Genomic DNA, 24358 nt, shown 5'->3' with positions numbered 1-24358 from the left:
CCTTGCTAAATAAAAATACCTAGTTGTGCCTGGAACAGGATAAGATGTCCGCCAAGCCGCTACTCCAACGCCAATCGATACTCAGCCCCGAGCGGAGGGCAGGAACACGCTCCGTCCTTCCGCTCCGCTGCCTCTCCAGGGATTTCGTTTTTAAGTTGGAGAAAAGTAGAATTTTCTTGAAGGACTTTATCGGAAGTGGGTACAAATGTTCTCGTTTGAATGGTGCAGTCCGGCTACAGGGATGAGAAATGTTCCTTCCTGCCCTGAATCGGGCATCGCGTGGCTGCGGCTGAGCGTTGCTCAGAGCCCGCTGCTTGCGGAGGCAGCCCCGGGCGCTGCCTCCCCCCTCGGCTTCTGGCAGTGCTACGAGCCCCGGAGAGCTTGGGGAGGGGGCTCAGCCTGGTGCAGGACCCCCTGCGCTGCTTAAACCCCGGTGCCCGGAGCCGAAACCCCACGGGAGGCAGCGGCAGGGGGGGGTCTGGCGGCTGGGCTTTGGCTGATGCGGCCCCATATTGAGAAGGGCACGGGGAGGGGGGCGCTGGGCAGGCAGCTGGGGGCTAAATCCAGGTGGGGTGGGGGGGTCAGAAAACTGCTGGGACACTTCCAGGGGTGGGGATGGGAGATCCCTGGGGATGGGATGGGAGATTCCTAGGGATGGGGATGGGGTGAGATGGGGTGGGGTGAGATGGGATGGGGATGGGGTTGGGGATGGGATGGGGTGGGGTGGGAGATCCGCAGGGATGGGAAGGGGTGGGAGATGGGATTGGGATGGAGATGGGATGGGGATGGGGTGGGAGATCCTCAGGGATGGGGATGGGGTGAGATGGGATGGGGATGGGGTTGGGGATGGGATGGGGTGGGAGATCCGCAGGGATGGGAAGGGGTGAGATGGGATGGGGTGGGGTGGGAGATGAGATGGGGATGGGGTGGGAGATCCTCAGGGATGGGGATGAGGTGAGATGGGATGGGGATGGGGTGGGAGATCCCCAGGGATGGGATGGGGTGGGGTGGGGTGAGATGGAATGGGGAAGGGGTGGGGTGAGAGATCCCTAGGGATGGGGATGGGGTCGGGTGGGAGGTCCGCAGGGATGGGATAGGAGATCCCCAGGGATGGGGATGGGGTGAGATGGGATGGGGTGGGAGATCCGCAGGGATGGGTTGGGGATGGGATGGGATGGGATGGGATGGGATGGGATGGGATGGGATGGGATGGGATGGGGGGGTCGGGGGGCTGCCGCTGGCTGTGCCCGGGCCGGGGGCGGCTCCCAGGGCGGGCAGCAGAGCGGGGCCGCCCCGGCCGTGTCCCCTCCCCGCGCCGCCCCCTCCCCGCTCCGCAGTGCTGCCGGAGCCGCGCTGCGCCGAGCCGAGCCGTGCCGAGCCGCTCCCGGCCCAGGTAGGGGGGCTCAGCCCCGCCGCCCCCCCCCGGCCCCTGGCTGGGGGTCCCGGGGGGCTGCGGGACCGGGAGCGGGGTGCTGAGCCGTGCGGGGATTGTGTTAATTCGGATTCCGGGCAGGAGCCGTCCCCCAGCAATCGGCGCCGCTCCGCTTCGCTGCCGGGGAGCTCCGTGCGGCATCGCTCCGGGGGGCTGGAAAAGTGGGGGGGTCGGGGGGTCCCCTCCTCCTGGGGGGGCTGCAATGAAGAGCAGGGGTACGGGGCTTCAAAACACGGGGAGCCGGCTGCGGGGGGGCAGAGAGGATGCCAGCTGAACCCGCTCGCTTTAATTACTGCTATCAAAAGCCCAGGCTGCAGCTTAGCCTGAAAATAAATAGAGTTAATGTTCGCGAGACCGGGCTTTATTCGGTGATGCATCGCTCGTCTGGCGGGGATCGAGCTGCTCGCTTTTGCCGTAGGGGCGGACTCGAGAGCTGCCTTCAGCCCTTCCACGGCGAGCGGCCGGGGGCGATCGGGGGGCCGTGGTGCTGAGCCCCAGGCCGGGGGCTGCCGCAGCATCCCGCAGCCCTCTGCGGCCTCCCCGGGAGAGCAGCGCCGGGCTGGGAGGCTCCAGAGCTGCCCCTGGTGATGCGGCGGGATCTCTGTGCCCCCACCACGCGAGTGGGCTGCAGGGTGGATTTCCAGACCCACCGACCCCGCTGGGAGCGACCCCCCCCCGGGTACAAACAGCATCCCTCGCTGCCTCCAGCCTGCTCGGCTCATTCTCCTCCTTCGCAGCCTTCCTTTTGCACCGTGCCAGCTCCCCGGGAGGGCAGAGGAGCGTGCTGAGCACGGACGAAGCGGGTTTTTGTGCGCAGCCCCCTCTGTTCGGTGCTGAAGTTTGGGGACGCTTCGCCGGGGACCCGAGAGCGGGCGGCGATGCCCATCCCGGTGCTGGGCGCCCCGGTCCCAGCTGTCCCGCCTGCGCACAGGTGTCCCCCTGGGAGGCCGTGTCACTGCACCTGCTGCCAATTAGTGGCTGTAGTTAATGAGTCCCTCGAGGGCCGGGCAGGTAGGAGGCTCTGCCTTAAGGCCAGGTTGATTAATCCCCTCTCCTCGTTAAGCAGGGTGTGGCTGGGGCCAAGGAGCAGGGGGGTTTGTAGGGTTCCTGTCCCTGCTGCACCCACCCGTGTTGGAGCAGCATCGCTCCCATCCTGCACTCGTGGAGGGTACGGGCTCTCCTCTTCGGGACTGATGGCTCGGCGATGGGTGAACCCGCAGCTTATTGAGTGTGTGGGGGCAGAAAGGAGCCGTGGTCAGTGACTGCTACCTGTGCGCGTGGCGTTGCAGCCCGTGGCTTCGCAGCCGTGAGCATCCTCTGTCCGGCGACACGGTGGTGTGAGCCCGCCCCGGTCATTGGTGCTGTGCAGAGTCGCGGTGCAGACCTGGTCCTTGGCCTCCGCGGGGCAGCTTTTGGGGTCCCTCCCCACCTCCCCAGCAGCAAGCAGGCTACACCACCTCTGAGCACGCTTTGCATCGCCAGCCCTCGCCTGCTGGGCTCGTGGGCGCTTCTTGGAGTTTTACAGCCCTAAACTTCCTCGAGCCGGTGTTGTGGGGGGTCCCTGCGTTGTCCTTCCACGGGATGGGGCCGGTTCATCCCCGTGGCTCTTGCACTGTGTCCCGTGAGCTGCTGCTGAGCATCCCACGGACCAGCCCTGCTGCTGCAGGAGGAGCGATGGCAGCGCCACTGGTGCTCTCGGTGGCACCGCGCGGGCACTGCCTGGCCGGGGAGCCCGGCACAAGTCCCACAACCCCCAACGTGATTTATTTAATTTTTTTCCCTCGTCTTTCCTTCTAGCCATTAATCAGCGGGAGTAAATGCCGGTGACAGCATCATAACAGCGCTCGGTTTGCGAAGGAGCTGTTTGAGGAAATGTCACCGTGCTTCTCAAACAGAACTGGCTGCTCGCTGCCGCTCGGCCGCCCTGGGATGGGTCTTTGGAGGGCAGGACGCCGGGAATTGGGGAGGGAGAAAAGGGCTTGTGGCAGGGGATGGAGCTCGAGGGGGGGGCAGAGGCGTTGGCCAAACCGAAGCCATTTGTGGGGCTCGTGGTGCTGCTGCTCCAGGCTGGGCTGTGGTGTGCGTTTAGCTGGGGGCAGGAGCAGCCGGGGGGGGGGGTACCGTGCAGCTCGGGGGGTGCCATGGGATCGGGGCACCCAAGGGTGCCAGAACTCACAGCGCTTTCATTTTCTCGTGTGCCCATCATCTGTGCATCGCTGCACCTGCAGGCATCGCCGTCACCTACCTGCTGCGTTTGGCCCTAATGAATTGAGGAGCACCAGGCTGCGGGGCCGCGCTTCCCTTTCACCTGCAGGGGTCTCTCGTGGGGCCAAAGGATGAAATAACCCCGGGGTTAGCACGCGCTGGCTCCGGCTCTTTCCCGAAAGCTGAATTTCCAGGCCTCTTGGGCCCTTGCTTTTGCTGCAGCGTGGCCGGAGCACTTTGCCCCCCAGCGTCTGCCCGTGCCATCCATCCCCCAGACGCATCTCCCCATGCTATCCATCCCCCAAACGCATCTCTTCGCATCTCTTCATGCCATCCATCCCCCAAGCGCGTCTCCCCTGGGGCCAGGAAGCAAACACCCACAGACGGGGACGTATCGGCTGGGCTCTGTGTGTCCCGGGTGGCTCTGCCCTGTCCCACGCCCCGATGTCCCCGGGTGGTTCGGGGCCAGCCGGCTCCGGTTACCGGTTCCACACCTTTCTGCCAGCAGGGATCTGCCTCTCGTTTTCCTTTTTATTGAAGGAAAGTAACGTGGGCTGTTTCCTGAAGTGTGAGCCACGAAGCAGCTGGCTTCGTTTACCCCAACTCTCCGAAATGGTTTGCACCCGAGCTGAGGTGGGGTGCGTGCTGCCTCGGGGTCATTTGGGACAGGTTTGGGGTGCGCGGTGGCTTGTGCAGCTCCCCTGGGCACCCAGGGGCACGGGGTGGAAGGGGTCTGGTGGCTGTAGGTGCCGTCTGGGAGAGACGCAGCCGAAAAACGGTGTGCGTTTTGGGGATGTGTGTGTGTGTGCTGGGAAACGGGGGGCTCCGGCCCTGCAGCAGAGCCTGAAGTGGCTGGTGTCTGCACGGCTTCTGCACTTGCTCTTCTCACTGCTTGGATGATGGCAAGCAGGTCACTGCACCCAAAATCTGCACCCCAAATCCCCCGGGTGTGGGGCTGGAGCCGGGGAGCCTCCTCGTGCCGCCGCGTGCCTGCGCCTCGCTTTTCCCTTCCCATCCCCGGCCAGGCAGTGCAAATCCCCAAACCCCGGCAGGGCCAGGATGACAAGTGGATCCTAAAAGCTCCCGGCTGGTGGTGACACGCCGAGTGACATCTGCCTCGGCCCCCGAGCGGCGCTTCGGGGTGTTCGCCGGGGGTCCGGTGCCGGATGGCGAGCTGCCGCCGGCGCGCTGCCTGGGAGCGCCTTGCGCCGGGCATGCGGGCAGCCTGGCAATCCTGCTCCTCCGAAGCAGATTAATCGCATCAGGCTTTGTCAATGCAAAAATTACCTCATCATTGGCACTGGCAGGTGGTGTAGAGCAGCAGACTTATTCAATATTTAAGAAAGCTGCATTGCAGAGCCGGGAAGGCTGGGGAAATAGGTTGCCTGTGTCAGTGTCTTTGCCGGCGGAGACGATCTCTGCAGGCACCGTGAAGTGCGAAACGTTGGGCTCGCCACAAAAGCCTGATTATTGCACCGGGAGCCTTTAAAACACGGAATTTTCTGTTTTCTACCCCGGTACGGCAGATATCCGGAGCGCTAACCCCGTGGTTTTTGGTCGGCCCCTCTCTGCAGATGCCCACTCGATGGGGGCAGCGGCTTCGGGTCCAGCCGGGGGGGGGCCAGCACCCCCTCGTCCCCCGGCACCCTGACGTGGGGCAGGGTGGGCTCACACCAAGGGGCTCCCACGGCCCTTCCCTGGGTGCTGCTGCTGCGTTTCAGGCACCGGCCGTGGACCTGCGAATTCTCCCCTCTCGCCCTGGCACCGTGCGGGGTGATTCGGGGATGTTCGATCCCTTTTTATCAAGGCAGGACCAAATTCATGGGCTCCGTCGCACGGAGGCAATGGAGCGGCGTGATGAGCGTCACGTGGCTCTTCCACAAGGCCAGGAATTCAGCCCTCGCTGCTATTCCTGGCCGTGCCCGGGACGCGCCTCGCTCTTCCCCGGCTTTTTCTGCTTGTGGTTGGGGAACTTGGCCCGTCCCCACCTGCTCGGGGACCTTTGGGGTCGTGCTGGGGCTGGCAGCTCTCGCCACCGGCCGTGGTGTCTGTGCTGGAGGCAGAGCAGAGCCCTGAACCACGCGAGAGATGCTCCCAGGCTGGGTTTCGGCTGCGTTTTGGACGGCTGGCAGGGTCGTGCCAGTGTTTTCCAGAGCCTGCGCGTCTGGGTCTGCAGCGAGCAGGGGCCGTGTCGTTTTGGGAGACAGCCCCCCCTCCCCTGCTGCCACGGGGGATTTGGGCAACCTTGGGCGGAATATTGCCATTTCAGTGAGCGTTTCCCAGCCCCGCTGCCCCGTGGCTCGGGCTGCCGCAGCCTCCCGCTTGCTCGCAGGGATCGGGCTGGGGAAAGCTGCTCTGAGCCGTGGTTTTTATTCTTTGCCGTGCGCTAAAAGTGCGTACCCGAGCACTAGGACGAGCGAGAGTACTTGCTGGAAGTAATGCAGAGTAGATCTCCAAGATCTATTATTTATAGGCGAAGGGAGAGGCTCGGGTGCTCCTCCAGCTGCGGGCTCTCGTCCGCCCGCAGCACGGCGAGGAACCCGCGGCCTCCCTGCTCTTAGAGGAAAGTGCCACGGGGGGGGGGGAAGGAGTTGTCCCCCCAGCTGAAGCACCGCTCCTCCCCAGGCCCTTTTGCTAGGAAATCCCAGGGCTTTTCCCCTCTCCTCGGCTGTGCTGCTCTGCCATGGGCCTCCCACCTTCCCTTGGCCACCCCTCAGCCCCGAGCGCCCAAAGCCTGTGGCCACGGCGCCCTGGAGAGGGGCAGCGTGGATTTGGGGTCACGGAGCCCCGGGTTTGGGGTCGGTGTATGTGCCCGGCGGGGCCGTAAATCACTGGTAGGAGCTCGCTGCTGCAGTGCAGGTGCCGGAGGTGGCGGCTGCGGGGCTGGAGAGGAGCGGTGTGCTTATTGAGCCGACCTTGTCCGTCCCAGCCCTCTGTTCTGGCAAACGCGCGGTCGCCGTGCGAAGCCGGCGGAGCACTAATTACCCTGCATCCTCCCCTCCTCGTACGTTCGTTTCTGAAGTTGTGAAACAAAGGAGATCCTCAGATCTCTGCTAACTCTTCGGGGAAGGATGGAAAACCCCCCCTGCAGCGTTGCAGAGGGGAAAGTGGAGGATGGGGATTTTCCCCTCCCCTCCCTGCTGGGAAAGCTGCACGCTTCTCGTGGCTCAGAGTTTTGGGGTTGCAGCTCCCAACCCTCCCAGTGCCCCTCTTTGAGTTTTGCTGGGAGCTGGAGGTGCCTTTTACCCTACAAAGGTCCTTCTGCTGTGGTGGGGTCGCCCTCTGGTCCTGCTGGATCCCCAGCCCTGACCGGCCTTCGCTCCTTGGTGCCTCCATCCTCCTCCTCATCCCAGCACAGTTTGGCTTTGTTCCTCTCCTCTTGCTGGGGCTGTCCTGTCCCCGATGGGTTCAGCCCTACCTGCACTCAGCTCCCCAGGGGGAAAAAAATCTCCTAATTCCTTCCCCTGCTGGGCTGGGATGCGGACACAGCCCCAGGAACAGCACCTGTGTGGGTACGGATGGAGCCTGTGCTGGGAGGTGAAGCCAGGGCTGACCTCCTGAGAAACACATCGCAGTCCGGGGCCTGTGGCTGCTGAAGTCAGCAAAGAGGTCCGAAATTGCTGAAATCCACCTTTTGGGGGCTGTTCTCCCGTTTTCTGGGACCCGTTTGCGGCCCTGGGACACCCGCATCGGTGCTTGGCACCGGCGTTCCCGTGTGGGACCAGGCGGGATGGGTTTCACCCATGTTTTCCCGTACCAGGGGAAGGTTTACAGCCTTCACCACGGGCCGGGCTCTGCAGAGGGGTCCTGGATCCATTTTCACTTTTTTTCCCCCCCCCCCCAGTTGTGCTGCAGGCAGGAGGAAGCAATTCAAATGCAGGTGCTGCGAGCAATGCAGGCGGGGCTGCTGCTGAGCGCCGCTTCTGCGCTCTGCGGGGGTGCAGGGACCCACAGACGGACGGATGGACGGACAGACAGACCCTTAGCACCCACCCGTGGGGCTGGCATCAGCTCGGGTTTGCCACCCAGAGCAGCCCCCACGTGCTGCATGGCCCTGGAAGTGGCGAAAAATGGGTGGATAAATGGCGATAACGGGTGCTCGGGCTGTAAGGACCGAGCTGCAGAAACCAGAGCCGGGCTGGGTTTCGCATCAGGCGGCTTTTTCCCAAAATCTGCTGGTTTTGCTGCGGTTTTGCTGCTGGGAGAAGGCTCCGGGTTGCGTTTCCCAAGGACTCGAGGAAAGAAAAATGCAAAAGCAGGAGTTTTGTTCCAGCGGGGGGGGGGAGGGGTGCTGGGTTTGGGGGGGGAAGCTTTCCTAGTTTGTAGGGTTCTTTTTCTTCGGAAGGGCCCGGGCTGCTCCGTCCCTGCTCCGTCCCCTCCTCGCTGTCAGCGTGCTGGGGTGCCAGCGGGGAGGGCTGGGATGACAAAGAGCTCTGCCGTACCCCGGTGGGCAAATGATGGATTCCTCCCCTCCCGCAAGGATCAGGCGAGGCGGCTGGCTCCCCGGTGGGATGAGTCAGTGCCCGGCAGCCGCTAAATACCGCCCGGCACGCTCCCAAACTCACTCCCCGACTCGCTCCGTGTGTCCCCAGGACCCCCCGGCGATGACCGACGCGGTGGTGGGCAGCGGCTCCGACCGCTGGATGTGCCCCGGCGACAGGACCATGTCCCTCCGAGCCGGGTAAGAGCGGGGGCACCGCGGGCAGGGCACTGCCCCCTCCCCACAGCCCCCATCCTGGTGGGACTGGGCTGGTTTGGGGTTCCCAGGCACCAGGGGGGAGCACGTGGGGGGGGCAGAGCGCAGGTGGATCTGGTCCCATCCCATTTTTCCCCTAATCTCTGTGTCCTCTCTTTCCCTGTGCCTCCAGCGGCGAGAAGGAGCAGTGAGTATCTCGTTTTCTTTAATTATTTTTCTCCTCTTGCACTTCACCTGCTATTGATGGTCCCGAGAGAACAGGAAGGATCTCGCCCTGGGTGTAAGAAAAGCAATAGTTTTGGAGGCATTGCCAAGGGATTTAAGGAGTTTGGGGCAGCCTGCTTTCCCCCAGAGCTCCGCAGCCCGGGCAAGGGGCTCGGGGGCAAGGTGCTGAGCAGCCCCAGCACCTCGGGCTGCAGTTTTTGGTGCCCTCAAAGCAGCTCTGGGACATGGGAACTGCGAAGATGCTCAGAGCCAGGTCATCAGACCTTGTTTTTTCCATCTACTCTGAGCATGGGGCTGGGCTGGAGATGCCATGGGAGGGGACATCAAGGACAGGGGACATGCATGGCCTGTGGGACACCGCCGTGGGTGCTTGCTGAGCCCCCACGTTAGGGAATTAGGGGGAAAGGCAGACAGCACAGTCCCCAGGAATGGGAATGCTGGCTCCCGGGCTGCCAGCACGGGCAGGGGGCATCCAGGGCATGCTGGAAGAGAGCTTGGAGGACGGGGAGGTATAGTACCGATTTTCCCCTATTTGGGGAAATTTGGTGCCCGGCTGTCCCCGAAAAGGAGAAAAAACTGAGCCCGGCCCTGGCGGCTGCTCCCTGTCCTCTCCCCGCAGGCTCCCCGCGGGCTGGGCAGCGCGGGGCGGGCAGCCTGAGCGGCCGCGGAAAGGCGAGGAGCTGACGGATGAGGAGAAGGAGATCATCAACCGAGTCATCGCCCGCGCCGAGAAGATGGAGGAGATGGAGCAGGAGCGCATCGGGTGAGCGGCGGCGGCGCGGGGGGGCTCGTTTTGGGGGGCGATGGTGCCTGGGCCGTGCAATGGAGGGCACCTCACCGGTGTGCGGATGGCACGTTGCGTCCTGGGCTCAGAATTTATGTTCTCGTGGATTTTTCAGCCCAGCAGGGATCGTTAACGATGGCTCGTTTGGCAGAGCGGAGCGGCCGCTCTTTGCCCAGTGCCTGTGCCCTGAGCCCCCAGGCGCCTCCGAGCAGAGCTGCAGCTCCCCACGAGGCGTCTGCCTTGCTCTGGGAGCACGGCTGGGTCCATCGCAACCCCCGGCTGCTTTTTGGGGCAGGGACCTGCTCCTGCAGCCCAGCAGCGAGCCCTTTGCCAGGCTGACCTGGTCCCGGAGCCTTCCCCCACTGGGGCAGGACGCATTTTGCAACCAGCTCCCGGCCGCACATCAGGGCCGGACACTGCCGCAGAAAGCAGCTCGAGGTACCTCCGAGCGGCACGGGGAGCTGGGTGGCGGTGATTCATTCTCAAAAAGCGCTTAGGAGCAGCATTTCCCCAGCTTTGCACATTCCCAGCCTGCTGAGGATTACGCTCAGCGGCGGCGCTTCCTTGGATTACATTCACGTGAATTTGAGCGGCGAGGGAGATCTTTATTTTTTATTTTTTTTTTCCCCACGTTGTGCGTTCCTGCAGCTGTCTGCAGACCCGTGGCACGCGTGGAGGTTCTCCAGGAGAGCTCCGCGTGTTGCAGGATGGTCCTGGGCTGCTGCGGCAGTGCTGGCCACGGCCCTCGGTCTGCCGGGGCGTGCTTGGGAGGTGCCCCAGAAGGCCTGGCTTTAGGGGACCCCGATGGATTTTCTGTTCCCGTGCGGGGGAAAAAATGGGAGTCTGGTTTGTAAAGAAAAATATAAAGTTCGGTTAATATAAAGAATAGCATGTGTGAAGTGAGTGTCCCTTCCAGAGGGGGAAATGCTTGGAGTCACCTCCACAAATCGCAGCTGAGGGCTGTGTTTGGGCTGTACTGGGAGCACTGGAGCAGCGATAACACTGCAGGTGTGGGGCCCTGGCTCCCCAAACCCCCCAGCCCCGTGCCCCCCACCTCCGCCGCCCGCGGCAGGACGGGAGCCGATCGATTTTGGTCGCTGGGAGGTGTCTGTGGAGGCAGACTCGTGTCAAAGCCGGCCCAAATTAATCTGTTGAAGGCCTATTTTTAGCAGCGGCGTGGATGGCGGCCGGCGGGATACGTGGGCTGGATGCTGATGAGGGTTGTAGGACAGGGGGACAGGGACACTTTGGGTTGTTTTTTTTTTTTTTTTTTCCGGCTCCGTTGTCTCGTAGCAGGGAGACTGGAAGGATAACGGGAGCTGAATCATCCTAAGCAGCGCCGCGGGCATGTCGGGCTCGGGCTGATGAAGGACTCGAGAGCGGCCGGGGCGTCAGGGCGAGCCTTCGGGCTGGCGGCTGGGTGGCGTGGAGCAGAGCCACGGCCGTGAGGCTGCAGCGTCCCCGAAGGGGGCCCGGCCTCGGCGGATGCAGGAGCACCCATGGGTGCTCTTTAACCACTCGAAGGTAGAATTTCACGTCTCCGGCTGTTCCTGGAGACCTCCTGGGTGAGGACCTGCTGTGGGGCAGGGATGCGTTGTAGTTGGGCTGCTCATTGCCGGGACGATGCGCGCGGTGCCGCGGCAGATGGCCGAAGTCCCCGGGGATTAAGTCATTAACCTCGGTGGGCAGCAGGAGGGGAGGCTCCACCGGGAACCCCGGTCTCGCGTCTCCTTCCTCGTGCTCAGACAGCCCAAAAATAAAAACAGGGGCTGACGAGGGCAGGGTGGCTGCTGGAGGCAGGCAGAAATGTCGCAGGAGATGGCAGCTCCTAGAAGAGATGAGGTTAATGCGTAGCCAGGGGACAGCTCACGCGCTGCTTGATTTTCTGGGATATTTTTTTTCCCCAAACCTCATCCCTTATTTCTGAGATGGGGATGAACCTGTGAAATAACAAACCTCTGGCAGGTCATCACAGGAACGGGGTTGGCTTTGAAAGCAGGGCTGCAAGGCTCAGGTGATGCTCTACCTTTCGCTACCTGTGCTCTTGTAAGGGCAGAAAACTGCTTCTAATTTTTCGTCTTGATTTCAGTTCTTTAGATTGTAGCTCAGCTTTTCTTCTCATCTTCTTTATGCTGTTAAAATTAGCTTTGATTTTAATATTCAGACCTTGAAGGCACGTTATTTCCCCACGGAGACAGGTCAGCGCGTAATTGCGCAGCCGGGCTGTGACCTCCCTCGCCTTTCACTTCCCCTCCTCTTTCCCGCATGGGTCCCATCCCGTCCCGCAGCGGTGCCCGGCCCTTCTCCCTGCAGCCACCTCCAGCACCGTACTGGGCTTATTTTGGGCAGTTTTAGACCCAGATAAACATTTTCCACCACTCCTTGCGGCACGGTGGGAACGAAGGTTTAAACGCGGTGTGCCAGCTCCCAGCGCCATCAGCACGCGGTGCCGGTGGCTCTGTCCTCCCCGGGCTGCTGCTCACTGCGGGCACTCTGCTTGCTCTCCCAAACTATATTTATGGGCCAGGCGGATGTTATACTACCGGGGAAGTGTTTTACTGCCGTTATCTCAGGCGCACATTAAGCGTTGCAGATGCTCCGTGTTGCCCGGCCCTGCTATCGCGCTGCCATCAGCCGCTCCCGCGTATTTCCCGGGCAGATGACGGATGCTCTGCTCCCAGGCTGATTCCAGGAGCAGTGATGCTCCCAGCTGCTCCCGCCAGCTTCAATTCCCCCCTGCTTGTTTTATTTTTTTGCTCCCTTATTTTAACAATCTCAAACGTCATCTCCTGCTCCTTGACGCCGAGGCCGGAGGGACGGGCGCTTGGGGGTGCGCGTGGTGGTGAGAAAACGGCGCTGTAACCCCGGAGACGTGCGGTGGAAAGGGATGAACTGGATGGTTATTTTGTGTGTGATGTAAAAGCGAGAAAAAAAAAAAGACTTTCCAGGGCTGGAGAGGGAGGGAAGGCCCGTGGGAAGGCAGAGGGCTTGCTCCTGGCCATGGGCAGAGAGGGGATGGTGAGAGCACGGCTGGGAGAGGAGCACCAGCAGGGCACGGCGAAGGAGACGAGATGGGTTGGTTAAAAATGCCGTAAGCCCTGCGGCTGTTAGAGCAGGAGAACAGCCCGTATTCGCCCCAAGAAAACCCGGGCTTCCTGCACCCCCGTCACCATCTTCATCAGGTCCCAGCCTCAGCCTTTTCTGGCAGGTTCATCCCAGGACTTGTATTTTAATGTTTTATACGCTTCTCTCGTGACAGCGTTTGGATCAGGAAAAAAGCAAGCCCAATTTCTCTGGCTTGAATGGGTGTTTTAATTAGCCAAATGGGCTCCGTTTTAAACGAGTGCCACAGGTGTGCTCGCTGCCTGCTGGAGCTCTTCCACCGGTTAAAAATCCTCTTAAGGAGCTGCTTCTGCTAAATGAGAGACTGGGAATGATTTTGCAGCTAAATAATGAATCTCTTGAAATGCCAAGGCTTTTTTTTTTTCATTTTTTTTCCTGCTTTGATTGTGCCATTTGTTCTAGTTTCTATAATAAGTTTGTTTGGGCTTGCAGATTTCCAACGGGAAGCTGCCTCTCTTTGGAGCTGAGCTCTCGCGGCGTGGCGGGGGGGGGGGAGCAAAATGTGCTTTGCTGCTAAGAAACTAAAGGGTTTTATCACAGGAGGGGACAACGAACTTGTGCTGCGTGTGGTGGGACGTGGGCTGGGAAGCACCGAGGAGCAGGACCCTGGGGAGGCTGGCAGCCTCGGCTTCCTCGCGCAGCGCCGCGTCCCCGCTGCGGGCTCTGTTTTGTGGCTGCCGAAGGGCTCCCAGGGGCTCCTGTCAGTCCCATCGGGCATTTTATGGACTGTCAGAAAACACCGTGGAACCCACAACCGGCTTTTTCCCCTCGAGCTGCCAGCCCTTTCCAAGGACCCACGCGAAATGACAGCGGCGCCCGTCGGCGCAGGGCACGGGGAGCCCGCGGCTCCTCTGGCGGGGCTGGGAGCGACGCGGGGGTGCCGGCAGCGGCAGGGCCGTCGTAAATCCGCGGCTGTCATCGGACACGTGGGAAAGTGCCTTCTAAGCGCCTGCCTTTTTCACTGCGTGCTGCCCCAGTGGCTTTGTCAGATTCGGGTCACGTTGCGGTGGGAGTGGGGAAAGCCCCCGCGGGTGAAGATCGCTGCCGTTTGCTCTGGTGGGCTCGTTTCCCCTCCTTGCTTTCGTCCTTTCTTTCTCGTGCTTCCCTGAGTGGCATAAATAACGGGTTTTCCCCTTCCAGTGCTGTTTTTAGGGCCGGGACTCGGGGTTAGCTGACGACAGCCTGCTGCTGTGGGGTGGGCTTGGCAAGCCCCCTTTGCGCTGCGGGGTCTGTGGGACTCGTGGTGGAGGGTTTTACCTCTGCGGTGACCAGCTGTGCTCCTACAGCCTCACCCCTGGGCTCTCTGTAATTTACTCCAAGGGCCAAGAGTTTCAGTAATCTCTGCTCAATATTTTTCCGGAGAAAAGCAATTAATTCGCTCAGCCCTCTCGCTAAAGCCCTTCCAAGATCTCTGTGGCTGAGTGGATTTTTTTTTTTTTTTTCCCGTTTGGGCAAAAGCCACTTGGTCGATGTCGGTCTGCTGGGCAAAAAGGTGCTGACTGGGCATTTTTGCGCACGTGTAGGGGCCCGTGCCGGTGGTAAAAGTCAACAGGAGCGCCCAGTGTGGTAAAGCTATAGGGGAATGTGATATCCCAGCGGGTCCCCTGGGATGTGTTCCTCCCCCAGGTGCATTCACGCCCTGCTGCCGGGAAGCAGCGCCTGGCCCGAGGCAGTGCTGGGGCCCGTGCCCGCGGTGACAGCCTGGTTGTCCCCTGTCCCCTCCCGCCAGGCGCCTGATGACCCGCCTGGAGGACATGCGCCGCAGCGTGCTGGGGGACGGCGTGAACCGCTGCATCCTCTGCGGGGAGCAGCTGGGGCCGCGCGGCTCCGCCTGCGTCGTCTGCGAGGACTGCAAGAAGGTGAGGCTCTCCTCCACCCCCGGCTCCTTAACCCGGAGCCGACGGTCCCCTCGGGGTGTCCCGCTGCCGCACGGTGCTGTGCTTTCTCCGCAGAACGTCTGCACCAAGTGCGGCGTGGAGACGACCAACAGCCGCCCGCACCCCATCTGGCTGTGCAAGATCTGCAGCGAGCAGCGTGAGGTGAGCGTGGACGTGGCTCCCGGCCCAGGACGGACACAGCCCAAGCCCCTGTTTGTGCCCTGTCCCATCCCCAGCCCCTGGACAAGAAGGGGCAGGCCAGGGGATGCTTTGCCTCTGCCCCACAGCCCCATTCAACCCCATCCGGCCTCGTCAGCATCGTTGTTGTAGGATGCTCTTGTTTTATGGATAAAATGCCATTATTTTTTTTTTTTTCCTTGCAAATAATCTCAGGATTGAAGATGGGCTCCTGGCGGCCATGGCAAGACCCATCCCTGGACACAGAAGCCCCAAAGAGCTGATTAAATAGAAAGAAGGGGCTGTGGGGTGGGGATACGGGGCTGCACGTCTTCAGCCCCGCGTGCCCACCCCCTGCCTTGTCCCCCCCCCAGGTGTGGAAGCGCTCCGGTGCCTGGTTTTTCAAGGGTTTGCCCAAGCAAGTGCTGCCCCAGCCGATGCCCGTCAGCAAGAGCAAGGTGCCCTCGGCCCCCAGCGAGCCCAGCCCGGCGGAGCCCCCCGGCCCCGACCCCAAGCTCCCCGCCCGTGCGCCCAGCCGAGGTAGGTGGCACTGCCCGGGGGTCCCGGCTCTCCTCACCATCGCTTGCAAGGGCGAGCCCTAGCAGAGTGGCCAGAGCAGTCATGAAGGCCGAGCCCTTTCTAAAGGACCCATTTCTAATCGCCCCCATGTGTGGAGGGTTTTTTACTGTGCTGTGCCATTTGGGGTCTCCGGGTTTGGGGGGGCCCCCTGAGCGAGCAGCCCCGTGCGAGCAGCCAAGGCGCCTGGCCGTGTGTTGGGTTCACGTGGGAACGTGGTGCTGCAGGTGCTGGGGATAAATAATAATGGCAAAAAGAGGCAATAGGGGCAACCAGTGGCAGCACAGCTCGGGTTGGTGCAGGTGGGTGTGCAGCAGCTTCACCGCTTCTCACTCTGTTTGTGCTCCCAAGGCCAGGAGGACGAGCAGGACCGCTGCGGTAAGCGCCGCCGTGCGCCCCCCCTGCCCGCGCCCTCCTCCCGATGCCTTTCCCGGTGTTTTCTCCCCGTGGTTGGATGCTGCCCAGCGGGATTTTCAGTCCTTAGAAAACCTCCCTTTGAAGCCTCAGGAGGCTCGTGGGCTCCAGGGACGGAGCAGCCGAGCTGCTCGGGTCTCTGCGTCGGGTTTCCAGCTCGCGCCGTGCTGCGAGCGGACAGAGCGAGGTGGGGGCGCGGTGGGGGCAGCCTGGCCAGGGGCTGGCACCACGAGTTTAATTTTGAATCCCAGGTGGACGCTGGTGGCTGCAAACCCTCCTCTTCCTCAGCCTCGTGCTGAGCTGTGCTCCCTCCTGGAGGCAGGGATGGGTCCTGGGGGTGCTGTTGGTGCGGGGGTGCTGTTGGTGCAGGGGTGCCCGGCTTGGCCCCAGCCCACGCCGCGGCTCACAGCGGTGGTGGGGGTCAGCAGGGCAGAGACCTCCATCAGCCAGCAGCAGCTGGGGAACCCCTTAAATTCAGACCCTATTTAAACGTGGTGGGAACTGGTGCCATTAAGCTCCCCCAGCCCCCAGCGGGCTGCTTTGAGCCGCTGGCCCTCCTCCAGGCAGGGAGGGTTTGTCACAGCCGCTCCTGGCCACCAGCACGCCCACAACCTGCCTGCGATTTCCCTAAAGCTCCCTCGGAAAATGACCCCGTGCACCGCTGTCTCCGAGCGGCAGGGCTCCTGCTTGCAGCCGCTCGTTCCCCCCTCCTCCCCCGTGCTCAGCACCGCTCCCCCAGTGCTCAGCACCCCTCCCCACCCGCTGCAATCTGTTGCGTTTGGATTTCTCCTTGCACCCGGCGCCCCAGAGGGCGCAGCCAAGGATAAGCATCCCATTTGTGTCACCGCGGAGATTTATGCCCCGCGCGAGCCAGGTGGGTGCCGAGACCTTTTGAGTCCCATCTGCGGGCCGCAATTTATCAAGGAGCGGCGCTCTGGGCACCCCGGTGCACGTGGCTGCGATTTATCCACCCGGACGGCGGAGGTAAATGAGGCACAGGCAGCTGTCGCCGGTGTCTCGCTAATAAATGGAAGATGATCAACAAAAGGAAAAGATGATCCCCCTGCCCGTGGAGCTGTAATGCCATTAGGGGTTGACAGGCGCTGATGGATGCCCCTATCCTTGTTTTTTCTCTCGTGCCTCCCGGTGTCCCCGTGGTGTGCGTCGTCCTTTGGACCTTCCCGACCACCCCGTGCAGGCTCTGTGGGGCAGAGCACGCCGTGCCCTGCTGGGTGCAGATGCTGCAAAGCACTGGGGGTGATGCCCCAGTGGCTGTACCCATCCTCCTCCTCCTCCTCCTCCTCCTCCCACCACTGCCTGCCACCCCCTCGGTGCCTCGTCCTGCCCCCTTGGGCGCGGCTGGTGGCCGTGCAAGGGGACGAGCCTCACCGCTGTGCTTCTGGCTCCTGCAGGCAGCGAGGCGACGGCGGCCGCCCGGGTCCGCAAGCCGGCCGAGGCCAGGACGGGGCCGTGCGGCAGCGAGGACGCCGACGGCCGCGACTACGCCGCTGAGAGCGGGGCCACCAGGAGCCCTGGTGAGAGCTGTGCAAGGGCTGGGCGCAGACATGGGCGGCCGTGGGATTGGGTTGCCCACTTGTCACCGAGGGGCTGAGCTTGTGGGTGTATTTGGTAAAGCTGAAAATGGCTGGGAAATGTCCAAATCCTCCGTAATTCATGGGAAATTCAGGTGTGTGTCCAAGGGTGGGCGCTTTCCTGTCCCGTGCAGCCACTTGGGGACGAGACACAACACCAGCGTGGCTTGGTGCTCCTGCCTGGCGTAAGGAGGGAGCGGTGCTGAGCGTTCTTTGAATTCAAAAGCAGCAGAGGAAAAATGGTGGTTTGGGGGGAAAAAAAGAGCGGGGACGCTCCGCGAGGCTGGGAGCAGCAGGGACATGGGTGCTGGCAGCGGGTCGGTGCTGCGGTGCTCCCCCTGCTGCGATGCTCCCCGCCGGAGCCGTCTGGGTGCACCCGAAACGCCGGTGCTGATCCTGCCTCCCCCGCAGGCGTGAAGCGAGCCGACTCCCTGCAAGCCCCGCGGCCGCCCCCGCCGCCCACTGCCGCCCCTGGCCCTGCAGCACCCGCAGGTAAGGACACAGCGGGGACGGTCCCTGGGGATGGGGACACCCCGATGCTGGCATGGGGCACTGCTCCCTCGGTTCCCCCTCTAACCACCCATCTCTCCCCAGCGGGAAGGCCGGGTCCTGGGGCAGCCGGACGGATCCTGGAGACACATGGTAAAAGCTGGGGACCCTACAAGGGCTCAGGGGGTGGCACATGCCAGGGACTAACGGGGTCTCTCCTGCAGTGAGCCCACTGGCAGGACCCCCGGAGCCAGCCCGTGCAGCCCCCAGGGAGGAGCGTGGCGGGGGCTACGCCATGCCCCCAGCCCGGGAGGAGAGGCCAGCCCGGCCCCCTGCCGCCCCGCAGCCCCCCGCCCCGCTGCGGCAGCCGCCTCCGGAGGAGGAGGAGGAGGACGCCAACAGCTACGACTCTGATGAAGGCAGTGCGTACCCGGGGGGGGTTGGTGCCGGGTGGGATCCGCGGTTTCGAGGGGAAACCCTGCGTTTTGGCGAGGTGGCTGCTGCGGGACTGTGCTGTGCTCTGTCCACCGCCCGGGTGTCGCTGTCCCCCTGTGATGCCAAAGAAATGTCACAGCTGGGCTGTCCTGTGGCTCCTTTTCTCCAGCTGAAAACAGCAAAACCCTCACCAAAACTTCAGCCTCGGGTGCTTTGGATAGCTCTGCCTTTGGGAAGGACCTCAGAGCCCGAGGCGTGTCTTCATGGTTCGGTTTCAGGCCCTGAAACCTGGGGTTGGGTGAGGGATGGAGAGCAGGGCTCGGAGCCGGGGCAGGATCTCGCGGGCTTCCAGCTGTCCATCTGCTCTGCCAGACGTCCTCAGGCCGGTGCTGGGTGGCATGGTGTCCCCAGGGCAGGTCCCCAGGAGGCTCGCAGGCTTGCGTCCCCCTTTGAACATCAGGCAGCGCCCCGATGATCACGAATTTGGCTGGGCGCGCACGGGGCAGCTTGGCCGACGCCAGCGCCGCCTTCCGTGCTTTGAGCAGCCTCTACATCCGAGCAGCAAATCCTTCTAATTATTGCTAATTGGGGTTGGCTAAGCAGAGCTGTTGGCTGGGGTTTTAACGAGGTGCTGTTTTCCCCCTGCTGCCAGCCACGCTGGGCGCCCTGGAGTTCAGCCTGCTGTACGACCAGGAGAACAGCGCCCTGCACTGCACGCTCCTCCGGGCCAAGGTGAGCGCACGGCGGGCACAGACCCCCCCCCTGGCCACCCCCAGGGGAACATCTCGTCACCCTGTGCGTGTGCCACACAGCCACACGGGTCCCTTATCCCCTTTATTTTGTGGATGTCAACGTGGTGCCCGCCTCCCGGGGCGTGATGGGGCTGGAAGGAGGACTGGGGACGTGGGCTGGGACTTCCTGGCTGGCGGGGACGCTTCGGTGGCCCTGCTTGCTCTTTCCCGGCTCTCTCGCTGGGGATGCACGCCCCGTGTCTCCTTCGTTATCCTTCAGGGCTTAAAACCGATGGACTCAAATGGCCTGGCGGATCCCTACGTAAAGCTGCACCTCCTGCCCGGAGCCAGCAAGGTGGGTGTCCTGGGCTCGGGGAGGGAGCGGAGGCTTCCTGGAGCCCCCCAAGGTCCCCGACCTTGGCAGAGGGGACATCAATGTGCGCAGCACCCAACAGAAATCTTGTTAGTGCCAGAGACCCAAAGACTGGCTTGCTTTGAACTCACGGCTCATGCTAATTAGAGCTGTGGAGAAATAACCATTAAGTGGGTAAAATCTGACGTCTCTTTTCTCCCCCTCTCATCAAAGTAAGCTCTGGAAATCTTACAGCCCAGCTGAATGCAGCACAGTGGGGAAATGGTTCAGGAGGGCAGGAGCGCGGCCGACCTGGGGCCCATGGGTGCTGGTGCCGTGCTCAGGGTGCGGAGCTCGCTCCTGTGGCTCAACTTTCCCCGGGGAGCCATGGGGAAAGCAAGGGAGAAGTGAGAACGAAACCCTTGATGTGACATTTGCAGGTTTACCTTGGGTGCGGAGACGTGCGGGCTGCCTGCTCGCATGCAGAGCCAATCTAAGTGTCGTCGTCTTGGGAACTGAATGCTATTGCTCCTTTTTTTGCTGAGTTTTACTTCGTCTCTTGCAAGGGTGTTGGTGACCGAGCCGTGCCCAGGTGACAGCTCCCCATTTCCTTTGCCGTCCCTCCTTTGGGCCACAGGGGCTGTCACCCGGTGCTGCGGGTTGCGTCTCCGTAGAAGCATGGAAAAACACCATTAGATCAGGAAAGAGCTTAAATCTTTGGTGACGTTTTAGTCTGAACAAAATTTGTGTGTTAGAAATAAATTGAACTCGTGCTTGGACAAGTCAGCTCGGCTCAGAGGAGCGGCTCGGCTGCGCTCCTGAGCGTGGTCCAGGTGTGTAATTCCCCCCGTCTCGTGTCGCTGCCGTAGTCAAACAAGCTGAGGACGAAGACCCTGCGCAACACCCGCAACCCGGTGTGGAACGAGACCCTGGTGTACCACGGCATCACGGACGAGGACATGCAGCGCAAAACGCTCAGGCAAGCGCGGGAGCGGGGGCGTCCCGGGGGGGTTGGTGGGGCGGGCAGCGTCATCGCGGCACGGCAGGGCCTGGGCAGGGCTCCAGCACCCAGCGCAGGGCTCGGCGGGGCACCTGACGTGCAGAGGTGGTGGTTCAAATCGCTGAGCTTCACGTGGATATGCTGGTTTTAATGGCCATTTAAAAAGAAAAATATATATTACCAGCATTGCTCTTAATCTTACGGTATATAGGTTTGTATTTTCCATGGCAGTGTCCCAACAAAGCACTAAGGGGTTTCTGAAAATGGCTGTTGCTTCCTACCTGCAGGAAGCTTCCACCTTTTGTTCCTTGCCCCGACTCGCAGAACGTAAAAAATGTTGATGTTTCTGGCAGAAGAGCAGTTCTGCTTTCTGGACGCTTTTGGTCGGGGCAGAAGCGGGTGTCTGGAGGCTGCGGCGGGGCTGAGCTCTGCCTCCCCCACGGGGGCTTTTGGGGCCGGGTTCACGTGCCAGGCATTGCTGCAACCTGCCTGATGTGCTCTCCCTTCCCTCCAGGATCTCCGTGTGCGACGAAGACAAATTTGGCCACAACGAGTTTATTGGAGAAACTCGAGTTTCCTTGAAAAAACTCAAAGCCAACCAGAAAAAGAACTTCAACATCTGCTTGGAGAGAGTAATACCAGTGAGTTCCCATGACATCTCTTTGTCGCCTTTACTTTGGAGATCACTAAAACTGGCTCACAGGACGGAGTCCTTTTGCCTCTCCCGGTCGCTCATGGCAGTCTCTCCTTTTCCCTTCCCCGCCCCAGATGAAGCGTGCTGGGACGACCGGCTCGTCTCGCGGCATGGCGCTGTACGAGGAGGAGGTAGGAGCCCTCGGAGCGTGGGTGATCTTGGCGTGCTGCACCCTCATCTCTCATGTGGCAGCCCCTCCTTGCACCCTCATGGCGTCCTGCACCACGTCTTCCTCGTGTCACTTGTGTCTCCGCTCTGCCTGGACCCACGCCCAGCCCCGCGTCCCCATCTCGGGTCCCTTCCCCTTGCAGGTGGATCGCGGCGGGGACATCGAGGAGCGCGGCAAGATCCTGGTGTCCCTCATGTACAGCACCCAGCAGGGCGGGCTGATCGTGGGCATTGTGCGCTGCGTGCACCTGGCTGCCATGGACGCCAACGGGTACTCGGACCCCTTCGTTAAGCTGTAAGTGAAAGCCGGGAGCCTCTCCGTGCCGTGGTCGTGCAGTCACCCGCTGTCCTTGCTGATGCTCGCAGAGCTCCGTCCACAGCCCCTGGAGCGAGCAGAGCGCTTCCCAAGCACTGTTGGTGGTGCTGGAGCAAGGCGGCAGTGCTCCTGCCTGGCTGAAACTCAACCAGGGTGTTCTCCGGCTGGGCAGCGGCATCGCCACGGGGTGCGGGGGAAGATCCCGTTAGTTTTGTGCTCGTACACCACAACCTGTTCCCGGCTGCAGTTGTGGCTGCAGATGGGTGTTCGTTGCTGTTCAGTGCTGTTCAGGGGAAAAAAAACAAAACAAACAAAAAAAACCACAACAAAACAAAACACAACCTTCTGTTCTCCCTGTACATAATTCAATAACTCTTGTGCTGAGCACCTTGCACATCTTTTCTTGTAGCTGACCGGGACCGAGTGCTTTTCCTTCGCAGTCTCTCTCTCCTTTTTTATTTTCCATTCCCACAAACAGAAGCTTTCCATTTTTAAACCAACTTCCACGCGGAACTGATGAACACCAATGGTGCGATTCAGCTTCGGGTCCGCGGCCAGACCCCCAGACCCGGAGCTTGAGCCCCTGATGGATCCCAAATTCTCGGGGCGAAGCCGCCCTGGCTGAGCGTGCTGGCCTGCGCTTTGTTCAACACTGCTGGGCTACTTTTAGCTTTTTTTTTTTTTTTTTTATATATATACAAATCTGTCCATCTCCCACATTCCTGGCTGGGCAATTGCCACTGCAGATGCTGACGGCCCCGGCTGCTCCTTCCCTATTTCCCGGCAGCTCCGTGCCGCTCAGCTCCCTGCAGAGCGGCTCGGTGGTTTCCCTGTGTAGTCTGCCAATACGAGGGGAAAAAAAAGGGGTATTCAGGATTTGAGTCATTTTACATTTATTTTAGATCATTTTAGAAGGTGGGAAGGAAGACCGGCTAACCCATTTCTTTGCCTTAAGTATTTCCATTTGTGTTTTTTTCTTTGAGTCCAAAAACTCACTTTTTTTTTCCCCTAGCTTATAAGCTCGTGCTGTTCTCTCACTTGAATTTTGAGCTGTTTTCTGTTGCCCCCAGTTGGCTGAAACCTGACATGGGAAAAAAGGCCAAGCATAAGACCCAGATAAAAAAGAAAACGTTGAATCCTGAGTTTAACGAGGTAAGGATAGATCTAATTTTTGTATTATTAAACCAACCTTAACCATGTGTTGCAGGGAGTGGGTGACCTCGAGTTGTGGGGTGTGGGTGGAGGGGGCACCCCAAACTTGGAGCCTCATCTGCCAGCTTGATGAGAAGCTCGTTAGTGTATAAATGTCCTCTCACTTGATTATGAATACTGGTTGTACAGAGGGGACGTTTGCCAGTCCTTACCTGCATTTTTTGGGTTTTGGGGTGGATTTTCCTTTTCCTTGGGGCAACCCTGGTGTTCGCCCTTTGCAGGAGTTCTTCTACGACATCAAGCACAGCGACCTGGCCAAGAAGTCGCTGGACATTTCTGTCTGGGATTACGACATTGGCAAATCCAACGATTACATCGGTGAGCTGCAGGCCTCCGTGCTCTGGGTTTGGGGGGGTGCGTGGGGCCCCGGGCCGAGCTGTGCAGGACCCCCCCACACCCTGCCCCGTCCCCAGCACCCTGTGGGGCCTCCTGTGCTGGCTCTGGGGATTTCCAGGAGGTTTTAAGTCCGGGAGGTGGAGAGAAATAAAAACACGGGGCCATCCTGGTGGAAACGGTGTGCAGGAATGTCAGCATCGGCTCTGATCGTGGCTTCCCCCCCCCTCCAGGCGGATGTCAGCTCGGCATTACGGCCAAGGGGGAGCGCTTGAAACACTGGTACGAGTGCCTGAAGAACAAGGACAAGAAGATCGAGCGCTGGCACACCCTCCAGAACGAGAACCACGTTGCCAGCGATTAAGGGGAGCCAAGGCCTTGCCCCCCCCCCCCCGCCACGTCCCTGCAGGCCCGACCGACGTCCGTCTGTCCGTCTTCCAGCGCAGTCACGCCTCGCTACGCGGCCCTGCCCCTGGGCAGCAGCACTGCTCTGCCTCCTCCGAGCATCCCCTGCCCTCTTCTCGCCTCCACCTGAACCCTAGCCCAGATTTTTTTTGTATTCACTTTTTTTTTTTTTTTCCCTCTCTTCTTTTGGGTCATTGAATTATCCCGGTGTGCGACGTCGTCGAGCAATAGTTCCCCGCGAGCATCCCTCGGCCCTTCTCAGCAGCCTCACGCACACGTGTGATGACCCGTGGCTCGCTCCCTGCCCCGTCCCACCCTGTCCCCACCACCTCCCCGCGGGACACGCGGCCCTACGAGCCCCAGGGCTGCAGCGCGGAGGTGGCAGCAGGGGACAGGCAGCACTGCTCGTGTGGCTGCGGTGCCCCGGCTGCAGTAACGGAGAAGCTGGCTTTGGTCTGGGTGGCCACCCCACGAGCTCGGGAGCTGCAGCCCCGTGCTCAACGCCCCCTTTCCAACCACGGTCAGTTCGCTGCACCACGTGCAGGAGGGAAGTCGGGGGAGAAATTATTTCCCACCATCTAGCTGATACGTCCAAGGATTATTGTTTTACAGTACCACAAGCACTGGAATTAGCTGGGACAGTTAGAGGTCTTCCAACTTATGCATTATTTATTTATTTATTGCAAGTCTGCACAAGAGCCATCGTCTTCAAGCCATGCCGTAACCATCGTCTGGAGGTGCTTTAGTTGCTAGCGCCAGCAGGAGAGCCAAGCCTCCCTGGCTGATGTTGATCATTTTGGGTCCCGTTCTGCTTCAGCCTCTCTTTCCGGCCAGCCTCGAGCGCAGCAATGTCTCCGTGAGCACCGCCGGGACGCTGGTGGTCAGCCCCTGAGCCGTGCGTGCTGCACTGAGCCCGACCCTCGCAACTCGCTGCTGTCCTGTGCTGTGGTCTGAGCCCAGCTGTGCTGCAGAGCTTTCGTTTCCCTCGGTTGGCTCGTTTTCCTATGCTCGATTTTATTTATTGGCTGATTTGTTTTTACATCCTTCCCCCAGGGAATTTAACCCCCTGTAGGTACTTGCAGTGAGCATCTTCCTGGGGCTTCCCCACATGGCGTACCCCAA

General features: G+C 61.1%; 1 protein-coding gene across 2 annotated transcripts; it reads left to right on the top strand.

Annotated features, from left to right (window-relative positions):
• The first annotated feature begins 1276 nt into the window (after positions 1 to 1276).
• On the top strand, positions 1277 to 24150 carry RPH3A (rabphilin 3A). 2 transcript variants are annotated; one of them, XM_066979005.1, is made up of 20 exons: positions 1277 to 1393; positions 8230 to 8318; positions 8506 to 8520; positions 9178 to 9321; positions 14195 to 14324; positions 14418 to 14504; positions 14894 to 15059; positions 16922 to 17044; positions 17513 to 17593; positions 17696 to 17743; positions 17815 to 18012; positions 18678 to 18757; positions 19037 to 19111; positions 19978 to 20087; positions 20623 to 20749; positions 20877 to 20933; positions 21114 to 21265; positions 22357 to 22438; positions 22720 to 22816; positions 23065 to 24150. In XM_066979005.1, the coding sequence occupies exons 2-20, from the start codon at positions 8242 to 8244 to the stop codon at positions 23193 to 23195; spliced, it is 1980 nt and encodes a 659-aa protein (XP_066835106.1). In that variant the 5' UTR covers positions 1277 to 1393; positions 8230 to 8241; the 3' UTR covers positions 23196 to 24150. The 2 variants fall into 2 exon arrangements, with proteins under 2 accessions (XP_066835106.1, XP_066835107.1); XM_066979006.1 differs by lacking the exon at positions 8506 to 8520.
• Positions 24151 to 24358: the final 208 nt, after the last annotated feature.

Source organism: Anser cygnoides, chromosome 17, assembly GCF_040182565.1.
Source record: "Anser cygnoides isolate HZ-2024a breed goose chromosome 17, Taihu_goose_T2T_genome, whole genome shotgun sequence".
NCBI lineage: Eukaryota > Metazoa > Chordata > Aves > Anseriformes > Anatidae > Anser > Anser cygnoides.
The sequence above is the reverse complement of the archived record's forward strand: the minus strand, read 5'-3'. Positions and strand labels throughout refer to the sequence as shown.

Excerpts from the sequence above, each read along its gene's own strand:
- RPH3A (XM_066979005.1), top strand. The coding sequence starts at position 8,242 with ATGACCGACGCGGTGGTGGGCAGCGGCTCCGACCGCTGGATGTGCCCC. Across the intron at positions 17,594-17,695 it reads TGGCCCTGCAGCACCCGCAG|CGGGAAGGCCGGGTCCTGGG; the intron begins GTAAGGACACAG and ends ATCTCTCCCCAG. Across the intron at positions 18,758-19,036 it reads GCACGCTCCTCCGGGCCAAG|GGCTTAAAACCGATGGACTC; the intron begins GTGAGCGCACGG and ends GTTATCCTTCAG.